Source organism: Eulemur rufifrons, chromosome 29, assembly GCF_041146395.1.
Source record: "Eulemur rufifrons isolate Redbay chromosome 29, OSU_ERuf_1, whole genome shotgun sequence".
Taxonomy (NCBI): Eukaryota; Metazoa; Chordata; class Mammalia; order Primates; family Lemuridae; genus Eulemur; species Eulemur rufifrons.
The window spans coordinates 21,324,863-21,338,199 of NC_091011.1; the positions used below are offsets into that span (position 1 = coordinate 21,324,863).

Sequence of the window (13,337 nt, forward strand, 5' to 3'; positions counted from 1 at the left end):
CAAATTCAGATTTGAGTTTAAAAATACATTCCTTGTTGGAATGATAATTGGAGTATGGGAACCAAACCATGAGTTAGTTGGTAAGTCTTAGATTGGATAGTTGAGAAGTAACTATGCATGCTACAGGATGGTGGCATTATGATGTGATTTCTTTAACATGTAACTATTAATGCAGTATCTTTATTCTCTTTACTTCTTTGTTCCAATATTAAAGACCAAAAGAAAAAAATCAACGTTCTTATGTTTAAATTGATAGATTTGATTTTTTTGTGGGCTTTATTATTTATTAGTTTGGAATTTCTGAGAAACTTTTTGATGGCAAAATAAGAAGTGATAATTCTTAGTTTTTCAAGTTGATTGAATAAAAGCTAAAAGTTCTTAACTAGTTACTCAGAAATACTAACAGCTATTCTTTTCTCCATTGATAAAGACATGCAGTTTCAGTGTTGTAAGGGGAGAAAAATAATCTTCCAAAGATTTGAGTCCTGTATGAGAAGTTCTCTGCTGTTTGGCATTAGGAAGGGTCGGAGTGATTGTTTCTATGTCAATGAGTAAAGAAACTCCAAGGCAACAGGGCCCAGTCATTGTGTAGAGATGAAAGTCCATTGTGTTGTTAAAAAAAACCTGTCTTTACTACTTCTTACTTCAAGATCCTTTCTGTCCTTTCTCCAAAAAAAAAATACACTATATCTGTTTGAAACAAAATTCAGTGTCTTTGTTTCAGTGCTTTGCTTGTGTCCTTTTTTGTTTCCTGTAGCACATTTTCAAAACATTTGTAGACTTCTCAGACCCTCTCATTTAAATGTTATGTGTATATTATTGCCTACAGACAGCATGATAAAGCTTTTTTTTAAACAAAGAAGAGTGTTCCAACTCTTATACATAAGTCATATCAGTAATAAGTGACTTAACTTATTAATTTCCTTATCTATTAAAAGGGGTAAGTATTATCTTTCTCTTAAGATTATACTGATTAAATTAGAATATACAAAAGGGGTCATCATAAGCTTCAAGGACTCTGGCAGAGTAAGAAAGTGTTAATGTTAGGTAGATAGTGAGGAATTTCGGGACTCCTAGGGACAAAAGTGGGTGCCGTTGAGGTTCACTGCCCCAATGGGCTTTCAGAGAGACTCATGGGAGATCTGCATGTGCAGTAAGACTCAGGTCATATAAATCCCAACTGTCCAATCAAAGTGGTTCCATGGTAACATTTGAGCCCCAAGGGAGGTTCCAATCCAGACACTATAAAACAAGACTCAGAGCATAACCAAGCCCTTTTTTCTCTCTTTACAACAGTGGGTCCGGATGTCATCTGTGGCGTATGTATCTCACTCTGTAAACCTTTATCTTGCTCTTGCTCTATAATCCTATCTTTCTCTCCTCAATAAACCTCATTTTCATGCTTGCCTTACTTTGGTGTGTCTGATCATTCTTCAGCCATGATCACACAGAGAACTGACATTTCAGACTGCTACCCAACATTAGTACCTCCTCAATGGACACCCTACCCCACCCCTACTGCATACACACAGTTACTGGGTGGAATTAAAAGGATGAAGGAAGTCTCTTATAGGCAGGAAGTGACACCCATATTCCCTCTCTTATCTGCTCTCCTTAGTATCAAACCAGCAGGACAGGTACACACAGCAGAGCTAAAACCACCTACCCTTAGAGACACCTCTTGACATGATACTAGCCATCTTTCTTTTCATGCCGTAAAGTGTTTTGTTTTAGAGTACAGTAAGCTGGCTGAATTTTTTGCTTCTCTTTCTACTTTGGAAACATTGTTCCAAACCATCCATATGATGTTGACAGGCTTTTTAATTTTCTTTTCTGACTATGGACATACTTTGTGCTACTTTTATAACATTTTTAACACCATTTTTATTTCCCAAGGAACTCATTTATTTTATAAAACTCAGGATGTAAAAATGGCCCCTTAATTCTGTTACTGATACTGTTTTATGTATTCTATTTTAGACTTTCCTATCTTTATATAAAGATTTTTCCTCCCCAGATTAGACTCTCGGTGTAGATATTCTTATAACTTTTTTCACTCAGTAGTAGACCATGTACGTTTCAGTGTGTCTGTAAATACTTACCTCATGGAGCAGTACTGTCCAGTGATTTGCAAGCATGGATTCTGGAGTTAGAGCTAAGTTTGAATCCATTTCTGCCACTTATCAGCTATAAGGCATAATTTACTCACCAGTAAAATTAGGATAATTATAGCACAAACCTTCTAGGGTTGTTATAAGTATTATATAAGACAAGGAATTGTCAAGTGTTTATAAGTGTCTGGTACATAGTAAATGCACAATACATTTTAGCTATTTATAAGAATCATTTTTAAGAGCAGTATAACTTTATATTTTATGTGTATATCACAATTTATTCACCTCTCCTATATTAGTAAACGTTTAGGTATTGGGCATTTAGGTTGTTTCCACTTTCCCAGCATTATAAAACAAATCTGCAGTGTATATCCTTGCAACTAAATCTTTGTGTGCTGCCTTATTTACTTAGGATAAATTACTAGACAAAAAATTGCTGTGTGAAAGGAAATGTATATTCCTAAGGCTTTTAATAGTATTTCTAAATAGCTTCCTGAAAAGTTTGTGGAACTATAATTCCAACATTCTTTGTTGTTAAAGATGGTCTATCTGTGAGTCATCTTTCAAAGTGATATATTTAAAATTCCTATCATTGCTAACTATAGTAGTATATTAAAGGACAATTAAGTCATCGTTTTTGTACATAATACAGAAATATTTTCAAAATGGAACACCTTTGCTGCCCGTGAGCCTCTCTTACTAATTAGATATAATGGGTTTTCCTCTTAGAGGAGTGTTTGTTATGAATCTTCTCATCTTATTAATATAATATAGCAGCACCAAAAGTTTCACGTTTAGTAGATGCCACATTTGGATAATTTGTTAGTGACATTTTTAAAAGGCAATTTTTAGATTTTTGTTTGTTTTTAGTAGAAAATGATACTTCACAAAGTTTGATTACTAAAATATTGCCTGGGCTAGATTTCTCTGAGGACAGTAGAAAGTTGATATAAAAATTTATTTACATAAGTGTAGTTTAGGCATGTTCCTAATGATAAAGCTTCCCAGAGCGCACAGCCTCTTATCTCTCAGTTCCTGACACATGTTATTAGCATATTGCTACTCTACTGCTCAAGTTAAAACAAGACTGGTTCTCCTTAAAACCAATAAAAATATTTTCTTCACAATCGTTTGAGTGCTTTTATTTCTAACAGGAAAGGAACATTTTTTTCAACTTTTTCAAATTAGTAATTAATTTTTATCTTCATATTTTATGGCTGGACTTATGAAAGTTTACAAAAAAATAGGAAAATATGAGGAAAAACAGAAATCATTTTAAATCCTATTGCCCTGTAATAAAGACTATTATTAACATTATATTGACCACACTTACGCACATCAAGTCTTTTTGCTCATGGGCTTAAATGAATTAATTTTTAAGAAAAGTTGTGGAAAAATATACACAACATAAAAGGTGCCATTTAAACCATTTTTAAATGTACAATTCCATGGCATTATGTACATTTACATTGCTGTGCAACCATCACCACCCTCATCTTCCCAAACTGAAACTGTGTACCCATTGAGCAATAACTCCCCATCCTCCTCCCCCCCACCCCAGCAACCAAAACCTATTTTTTTTACTTTGTATTAAAATACAGTATTTATACAGAAAAGTACACATGTCACAAGTACACTGAGAAACCACTGACAAACCACGAGGAAAGGAATATTTTTAAGGGTTATGTAGAGGTTCCTTTTTTCTTTCAGAGCCAGTTTCCTGTGTTCTTATAGTATGGATTTACCTTCTCTTAACCATCACGTAATTTCAATTGATTATGTTCTGTAAATAGACTGGTGGCTAGCTCAGAGCTAGCAAGGCTGTAGGGCAGAGCATAATAAAGCACTGTGCAGTATTACGTCACAAGATTTTTGCATAGGGCTTAGTCAAGGCTTTTTGGAACCGCCCTCAGTTGCACCTTGTGCTATATTAGTACTGCTCAGACAGGAAGAATTTTCTTTTGCTGGCGTTGCTCATCCGGTTACCTTCAGGGTAAGTGTGTACAGTTCATGTAGACAGAAGAGTTTCTCTTGTTTAACTTTATGTGATTCTTACTTGATTCTGTATCTTGCTGAAATTTGGGGCATTTTTAAATATAAACTTGGGAAATAAAAGAATGATCCAGTCTAATGCAGAAGTTTATAGTTTGCAAAGATATAAACATGCAAAATGTTGAAGAGTCTAAGGTCTCACAAATTTTTTTTTATACATTCTAATTTTAAGAGCTTCTTGTTTGACATGTAGATGTTAAGAAAAAGAAAAGTACCCTCAGAAGTGTCTTTCCAAGTTGGGGGAAAACACTATAAGATTCAATTTTGTTGTTCATTCAGTTGCTGTGTAATTTGGTTTTGCTGATAGCTACATGCTTTGTGTCATTAGTGTTAGGAACAGTTTATTATGGCTAATAGTAAAGATTATTAATTTTTATTTTGTGCCTGTGAGCTTTACCCAGGATATTATAGAATGGGATTATACTGGTCTGTTTTACGAATTGATAAAAATCTGAATTACTGATTTATAACAAATCATATATTGAAAATTAAGATTTAGACATGTATCTTGCAGTGAAAGCCTAGAATATCATGGGCAAGTTAGATTTAAATAATTGAATCCTCCACACTTTATAGTTTGTTGTTTTTTTTTTTTCTCTAAATCAGAAAAATTAGATCATGTAGCAGACTGTTTCTTAAAGCAGTTTGCTTAGTTTTTATTGGCAGCCTGCACCAAACCCTGCATCTCTGAACATTGCTCATCACCTATACTGTTGTTCTAGGACAAATCCAAGGACAGAAAACTCAGAGTGCCTTAAGGGTAGTTAGTTTAATTTACTTAGTTTCTATCTGCCTTGGTTTATTTATCTTGAAAAATGCTATTAGATATTAGAGGTAGTGAGGGTGGGAAGGATAGAGTAAATTCTAAGCATTGAAATCTTTTATTTTAATAAGTATCCATAAAATTCTGACTGAGAAACTGTTTTACCATTTAAGAAAATTAGTGTAAATTGCCAATTTTTAAATAACTAGCCATTGAACTCTATTTTTTCCTCTTTCCTCCTATAGCCTCCTCTTTCCCTCCCACCTTTTGCTATTCAGTTTCAATTTTGTTACTCATCTGTATGGAGAAAAGTTTCGTTTTGCAGTTTGTGTATTTTTTTCCCCATTGCTGAGTTGAAAATCTGATTAAGGACAATTATTTAAATGCCCCAAGAAAATGATTACAACCCTACAGAAAAATCAAACTTATACTTTGATTTTCCATGTGTTAATCACCCTAAGAAAGTAACATTTTTAAAAACTGAAGCTTAAGACAAATAGGTTAGGTTGCTGGAAAAGTACAGTAAAAATTGATTCATTATCAGTACTGTTGCTGATACCCTGTCCATATTATAGTAATATATATTAATATCTTTTCTTATGTAAGTGACCTACAGTTTGCCATTCAAAATTTTATTATCTTACCAATATAGTTTACAATATTTCTGCAAGTATCAAAATTAAAGCAGAGTCACAACTTTTAAAGCTATAGTAACAAATTTAATCTTTTTCATTTTCTAAGACAGAGTCAAGTAGGTCTTTAAAAGTATTCAGTTTGCATTCAGATACTTTAAGACTTGTTTTAAAGCAAGTAAATTTTTTTTCATGTAGACATACCAATTTTCATTAATTGATTTATAAACTATCATCTCAGAACGAAATACCATAACTGAATTAATACCATAAATTTTCGGTTATCAAGTTTGTGCTATTTAAATGAAGTTCTTCTTACCTCTTGCTTCAGTCTTTAGCCTTGTCCTACAAATTCCTCGTAATGAACACTGCTATAGTAGAAACCTTAATCTTATACAGAAAGTACACAAAGTAATTATTTTCCAATTTCCACATTTTCCAGTCCACATTTAAAGATTTCAAAGACTTAAGACTTTAAAACTTCCTTTGAAGAGAGTTTATAGTTCAAGGGTACTATTTTCTATTTTTGAACATGTCTTCTACACTTGATGTGTTTTTTCCAGCAACTCTTCTCTTGAAGCATCTGCAACAGATGACCGTTGGCAGAGTAAGCCAGAACTTTATAAACCAGGTATAGGTTTACAAGCCTATTGGTTTAAAAGGTTTAAAAATACCCTGCCCTAATTTCCAGTGTCTTCCTTAGAATAATGCCAGAATGCTGACATTTATGCCTTAGTCTTTATACTTTTTTAAATGATACAGACCTCAGAGTGATTTTTATGTAAGCACTGCAGTATCACTTTATGTGAGATTATCTTTGAACAAAGATAAATTCTGGTCAGATTGCCAGTGAGGATTGGGAAGAATAAAAGATCTTCAGCTGAAATTTGCATAGTATCCATGAATTATTAGGTTTGCTTATTTAAAAAATGTCCTAGAGTTGGCCATTATCAAATTTGTGATCAGTCGTTGTTTATTTTGTTTATATAAAGTTTGATGAGACCAACTTTGATTGATGGCAGATTGTTTTTTTACCTGGTAGTATTAGTTTTTGTTTTCTTTTTTTCTTTTAAAGTAAAAATGATTGCTCCAAAAAGCATACTTGAAGGTTAGGGGCTGGAGTGGAATTGTGCTACCAGACTGTGTAACAAAAAGATCTTAGATTCTCAGATATTAAAATGAATTTAATTAATTCTTCACTGCTTAAATTGTTTTCCTTTGGGCTTTTCAAATGTTTCACAGATTATGAGATATTTTTATAAACACTACTGTACTTTTCCACATTCTTCCTTTTTTTCAAGCTAATAAAATGGTCTTGAATAGTGCCTTTTGAGAAATCTAGACCCCTTTTCTGATATTAAATATCAAAAAAATGCCATAAGCATTTAGTAGTTATGCTTTGATTCCCATAAATGAAGAAACAGACTTGCATGCAAATTCTGTGATACCTTCTTTGTTAAAGATAGATGACTATGACAGAAAGAAGTTAGACCAAGGAAACTTTACTTAAATTTGACTATAATCATCTAAACTAGAGACTACTAATCTCCAAAATACCATTATAATTATATTTTAGGGGTGGTGATCAAATGCTTGATGAGCTGTATAGTAGTATGACATACACGTATATACTTCTACAGATTACATTATTTCTCAGGTGTGAAAAATTGCAAGTATCTTCTTACTATTTGAAAATATTGTTTACTCAACTCTAAGATGCCATCAATTATGAGACCATCAACTTAACTAGCAGCCTTTCTGAGAGGGAGAAAAGACATTTTGCAATTTCATGGACTTAAAGTGGAAGGGGGGGCTGAATTTTAGAATTTGAGAAAATTTGATATATCTCCTGTAATACCTTTTAATTAAAAGAACACAGATCTAATGCTCAAGTTCTATTACCAGAGTTTAAGAAAAAGCCAAATATTTTCCCCTTTCAACTAAATTGCCCTTTCTAAATAGTGCTTTGATTATAAAATTTTACTTATCTGGAATAAAGTAAAAATAAAGTCATGAAATAAAAGTAAATTAGTAATTTTCCCTAAGATTTATACTGTGCAAAAGAAAAATAATAATAATGGTGAGGCGTATTTTAAAAACTGCTGCTTTTAGTTTCATGAATAGATACGTATAAATTTCACCGAGACTCATAAAATGCTTATTCAGTGGACAAACACTGTCACATACTCATTTTGTGCCAGACACTATGCTAGATTCAAACATAACTCATATCTTAGTGATATCATATCCTCAAATTAAAGATTTTAATAGGCTGGGCGCGGTGGCTCACGCCTGTAATCCTAGCACTCTGGGAGGCCGAGGTGGGCGGATCGTTTGAGCTCAGGAGTTCGAGACCAGCCTGAGCAAGAGCGAGACCCCATCTCTACTAAAAATAGAAAGAAATTATATGGACAGCTAAAAATATATATAGAAAAAATTAGCCGGGCATGGTGGTGCATGCCTGTAGTCCCAGCTACTTGGGAGGCTGAGACAGGAGGATCACTTGAGCTCAGGAGTTTGAGGTTGCTGTGAGCTAGGCTGACGCCACAGCACTCACTCTAGCCTGGGCAACAGAGTGAGACTCTGTCTCAAAAAAAAAAAAAAAAAAAAAAAGATTTTAATATAAGAAAACTGAAGAAAAAATTGGACTTTTGTGTTTTATGTTTCTCTTTATTCCATTTATCTGTTCCTACATTGATTCAGAAGTAGCGACATACAATTTTCCCACAGACTTCATCCTGACATGTAGAGAAAATGTTGATAAAATATCCTTGCAATAAAGTGGGATGGTTTTTTGGAAATATTTACTCCATTTTAACTTTTTGTTCAAATTCTAACACCATATTAAGTTCTTCTTATAAGGGAGCTCCAAATTCTCCATACAAAATGTTTAACCCAAAACTATACCAGATAGAGTAAAACCTTTGCTGAGCTTCTTAAAAAACAAAAAAAAAATGCTCGTAATAATTTGGTATTTAAATCATGCCAAAAGTACCACCTTAGTGTGTTATCAGCATACAGGAAGAGCCTGAAATTTATGTGTGTCACGTGTACCTTTCTTTTTCTCTTTTGCTGTGACATCACCTGGGAAAATCCAGAAGATTGGATAACCAAGAAATGACTAATCGAGAGTCTGCTGTACATGTGAAAATGGTGGGTATTTGAACATTTCCAGTTCCATTTATAATGGTGAATCTTCACCACTTTAACCTCTGTCTCTAACCAAATAATTATGGGACTGAAATTTTATACAGATCGTTCTTCACAATGCTTGACATACAATAGAATTTCAAATACTGATTGAATTGAATTTCAAATTATCTTTGAAATGTTTTGCTTGAACTCTAATGCACATTACAGTGCTTCTTAGAATATAAAATGGTTACCCTATTCCTTTTTATGCTAAATTTTCTTTGCTCAGCAATAACACATGTAAATCATACAGTATGAAATATTCTTGGGCTTCTGAATTTAAATGACAAGCATTCAAATTTTTAAGAAATATTTCTTGCACAACAGAATTCATTGCATTATATACATCAGGATGAGGTAGGAAAAATACAGGCTTTGGAGTCAGAACTGGCTTCGAATCTCAACTCATTCCTTAATAGCTATGATACTGTTGGATGAGGACAATCTTATCTTTAAGAAATGTATGTGAAACCACCAACCTCAATAATACTTAATGAAAAAGTATATAAAGTTCCTAACAGCACATTTTAAGCACTCAGTAAGTATTATCTCCTATGTTAGTGTTTTAACCATTTAAGTAGCATATTTATTTGTATGTGTACAAAGAAATTACATTTATTCTCATATTCACAATGGTAAAATCTTAAAAAACGACAATTTAAAAAATCCTCTCTTTTAAAGAGGACAACTGCCCTACGATCTCTTTCTTATTTTCTCTTTCTGTTCTTTTTGTTGTTGTTTTTCCTCTTCTCTTCTTTTTATTTTTTCATCCTTCTCTTTCTCTCTGGCTTTTTCTGACCTATAAACTAGAACATGACTTAGCAAGCAAACAGCATTGTGTCACATGTAATACATCTTTTGTTCAACTTACTTTCCCTCAACTAGTGTATGATCAAGGTGAAAATTGACTATAAGTGGTGATTAAGTCATCATCAGTTTAGTTATAGCTGTTGGGTTGAAGCATATGAAATTGTTTTTATGTGTCAAATATAGTCCAATATTGTCAGTTTCATATGGTTCAACCTAATAACATAGACGTGATCTTTGCATTCATTGCATAATCATTTGGTTCAGTAGGATTGAACATATTTCTGTGTAGTCTAAAACTCATTTTCTTATTCGAGTCAACTTTTTTTTAACCAAAATGAATACAAGTAATAGGAGAATTTCCTACCATAAAAACAATGTAATGTTAACGGTACCCTTTACATACTTTGTTGTTACTTGGGTCATAGAACCCTCTAACACATTTCTGTTTTAGAGCAAGTAGCAATGTACTCAACTCAACAGTGATTCCTTCAGATTATTGAACGAAAACAAGACAAAAGGTGTTTGTTTTGTTTTGTTTTGTTTTTTACTTGGATTGCATTAATTTACACAGTTTTTACCTTTGCTTTTCTAAAAACGTTGATAGATCTTTTATGTTGACCACTCCATAGGGTGCTATTCTTCACTTCTCATGATCTGGCTCCAAATCTTTCCTTCCAGACTTTTCATACACACTCTTATCTATGTTCACTTAAGTTCCAGACAAACAGCTATTTCTCTTTTTCCCACATTGGACACTGCATTTTGACTCCTCTCCAATCTCAGCATATCTAAACCTTGTTCTCTTCCAAAGCCTAGCTGAGTTGTCTCTTTCTCCTTTAGTCCCAGCAGAAGTAATCTTCATTTCTTCTGTTCCTCTTATATTTTATCTGGACATCTTGGCAATGTATTATTACTTGGGTTTCTATATTACAATCCACATTAGAGAACATGTGCCTTGAGTGTAAGATGTATATCTTATTAAAACTTTTGTATTAATATTTCTTACAGGGCTGCTTAATGCATTGCCTTATACTTAATGACTATACGTGGTGAATGAATGAAAGAATTTGGCCTTAATGTGGAGATAGACCAAATATATGATAGGCAGGGGAGATGGTTATCACTAAAATTTAGTAATGCACAATCTTCTAAATAAATTATAAAATCATCTATGTGTGTGGGTAAATACACCAGTCTGAATAGGTGCATTCAAATCTTTACTTTTAATGTAGTGTAAAAATTGTAGTGCCCACTGCTTTGTGTACCAATGCAGAATGAAGTCTTTTGTCTGTATCAAATATAAACAATGGAAAACCAAGAAAGAATATTTCTCTGAGACCATCCAACTGAAATTCCTTTTTTTTCCCCACACAATATTGTTTTATTTTTAAAAATACTTTAAGACAGGGGTCTCCCTTTTGTCCAGGGTAGTCTCTTTGGCTCAAGAGACCCTCCATTCTCAGCCTCCCTGGTGGCTGGGACTGCAAGCACACCCGACTGCCTGGAAGGCTCTGTAGGGTGGCCAGCAGGGTAGAAACCAAGGAAATCCAGGTCAGAGCTGTGGGGAGAGCAGCAGGTGGAGCCAGCAGGATGTCTGGAGGAAGGACGGTTAGTGAATCCTAAATGGAAATAAGTTGCTCTTGGAAGATGCCTTCCTCAAACAGTGCCGAGTGAAATTCTTAAGTAATTTAAACTAATTTTTATGTGGGCCATATCCAAGAAGATACAGGATAATATTAAGATAATTAAAAACTCAACAGATGGCCAGGCATGGTAGCTCACACCTGTAATCCTACCTAGCACTCTGGGAGGCTGAGGCGGGAGGATCGCTTGAGCTCAAGAGTTGGAGACCAGCCTGAGCAAGAGTGAGACCCTGTTTCTACTAAAAATAGAAAAAATTAGGCGGATATGGTGACACACGTCTGTAGTCCCAGCTACTCAGGAGGCTGAGGCAGGAAGATCGCTTGAGCCCAGGAGTTTGAGGTTGCTGTGAGCTATGCTGACACCATGGCACTCCAGCCTGGGCAACAGAGCAAGACTCTGTCTCAAAACAAAACAAAAAAACCCCAAAACACAGAGATGAGAGTGTGTGTGTGTGTGTGTGTGTGTGTGTATGTCAAGTAATTTTTTTGTCTTTGGTTAAAATATGAATTGTATTTTCTGTACATTATGAATTACACTAACCTAGTTGATTTTTTAATTTTTAGTTTAAGAATAACAATACATTATTATAAATAGAATGCATTTGTGTGTTTTCTTTTTTTTTCTTTACAGAGGTAAAGTTAAATATCTTTTAATCAAAATTTAACATTATAGTTTTAAATCATAGGTTAAACAACTAAACATTTGAAGGTGTCCTAATCTCATCCTGAGAATGAGGATGATTATTAGTCTGGGACATTTTCATTGGATTGATGATACCAAACCACACCCAGAAATTTAGTAACTGCAGTATGGAGATACTCATATTGATCTTATCCCAATGTATCAACAAGATAACACTAAATAATCTAATATTGCTATTTAGTTGTGAATAAAATGGCATAACTTTGAAATCAATTTCTTTTTTTTTAAGAGACAGGGTCTTGCTATGTTGCCCAGGTTGGTCTCAAACTCCTAGCCTCAAGTGATCTTCTCGCTGGGGCCTTCCAAAGTGCTGGGATTACAGGCATGAGCCACTGCACCCAGCCTGAAATCAATTTCTTTAGAAATCATTACTTTATGAATATGGAAGTAGACTAATGATTAAGAAGTTAATTTTATCTGTACAAATATATTAAAGATTAGTCAGAATGAATGTATATTAGGTCTTTCTTAATTATAGTTTTGATTCAGATTAGGCTCCAATCAACCAACATACCCTGATTCTCCTCAGGAAGGCTTTGCTTCTTCCCCAACCTCTTACATTATGGCCTTACTATAAGATGAATTTGTTTTCTTTTTATGAAAAATGATGGAAATTTATAGCCCCTTATTTATTTTCCTAAAATTGTATCATAATAGAATTGAAAAGTTTTCATAGAATTCAAAATAACTTAACCTTCAAATTTGAAGTATCATTATTTTATGTGCCACCAAACCAGGTCTATTTTTGCTCAAAAGGAATATGGAAGGAAGGAATTTGTGTAAGGTAATAAAACTATGTGATACAGTTCCACATACTCCTGCAATGTGCTGATATTCTGATATTCTTTGACATATTTCATAAAGTAGTCTTTGATTTTATTTCTTATGTTACATTCTAAAATATTTGAATAAAATTCCCAATATCTCAAGTTCTTGTGAAGTATTTCTCATATACTTCAGTGACATTGTGTGTGTATTGCAAGAGAGGAGTGTTGTGTACCATATAACCCAAGGCAGGTGTAATGGTCATTTTCATATTTCTTACACCTATTTCCTTTACCCTGTTGTGTTCACTACTTTTTTATCTGAAGATCAATGGTTGTATGTTATTGGAAAGCAGAGATACCAATGCCTCTAGCCACTGGTTCTCTTTCATCCCTAGTGATTTAGACTAAACCAGTCTTATAGTTGTTAGCCTAACAGAAACCAGCCTACTTTGAAGTGGTCTTGGTAGTGTTCTCCTATCCATTATCTGAAACTTGAGGATGTGATTTCTTGAGGCAGGACACCTTACTCAGTATGGACACACTGAAATAAAATTTTTAATTTTTTTGGTGAAAATTAAGTCAGTGACATATATCCTGTGTTGTTTTCACTATAATGAGTTGGTTATTGAATCAAGCATATGATGATTACTATGCACCTGCC

At 33.7% G+C, this 13,337-nt stretch overlaps 1 protein-coding gene across 8 annotated transcripts in view; it reads left to right on the plus strand.

Annotated features, from left to right (window-relative positions):
• The window catches only part of NT5C3A (5'-nucleotidase, cytosolic IIIA), a 57,426-nt gene that overhangs the window by 31,817 nt on the left and 12,272 nt on the right, over window positions 1-13,337 (plus strand). For 2 of the 8 annotated variants that reach the window (XM_069461347.1, XM_069461351.1), the window contains exon 2: window positions 8,660-8,714. The exons of 3 other annotated variants lie outside the window; for them this stretch is intronic. In XM_069461347.1, the coding sequence (XP_069317448.1) occupies window positions 8,679-8,714 (36 nt within the window). In that variant the 5' untranslated portion in view covers window positions 8,660-8,678. Of the gene's footprint in view, window positions 1-4,072; window positions 4,108-8,627; window positions 8,715-13,104; window positions 13,190-13,337 lie in introns of those variants that run through there. 3 more of the 8 variants (XM_069461349.1, XM_069461350.1, XM_069461348.1) reach the window with 3 other exon arrangements.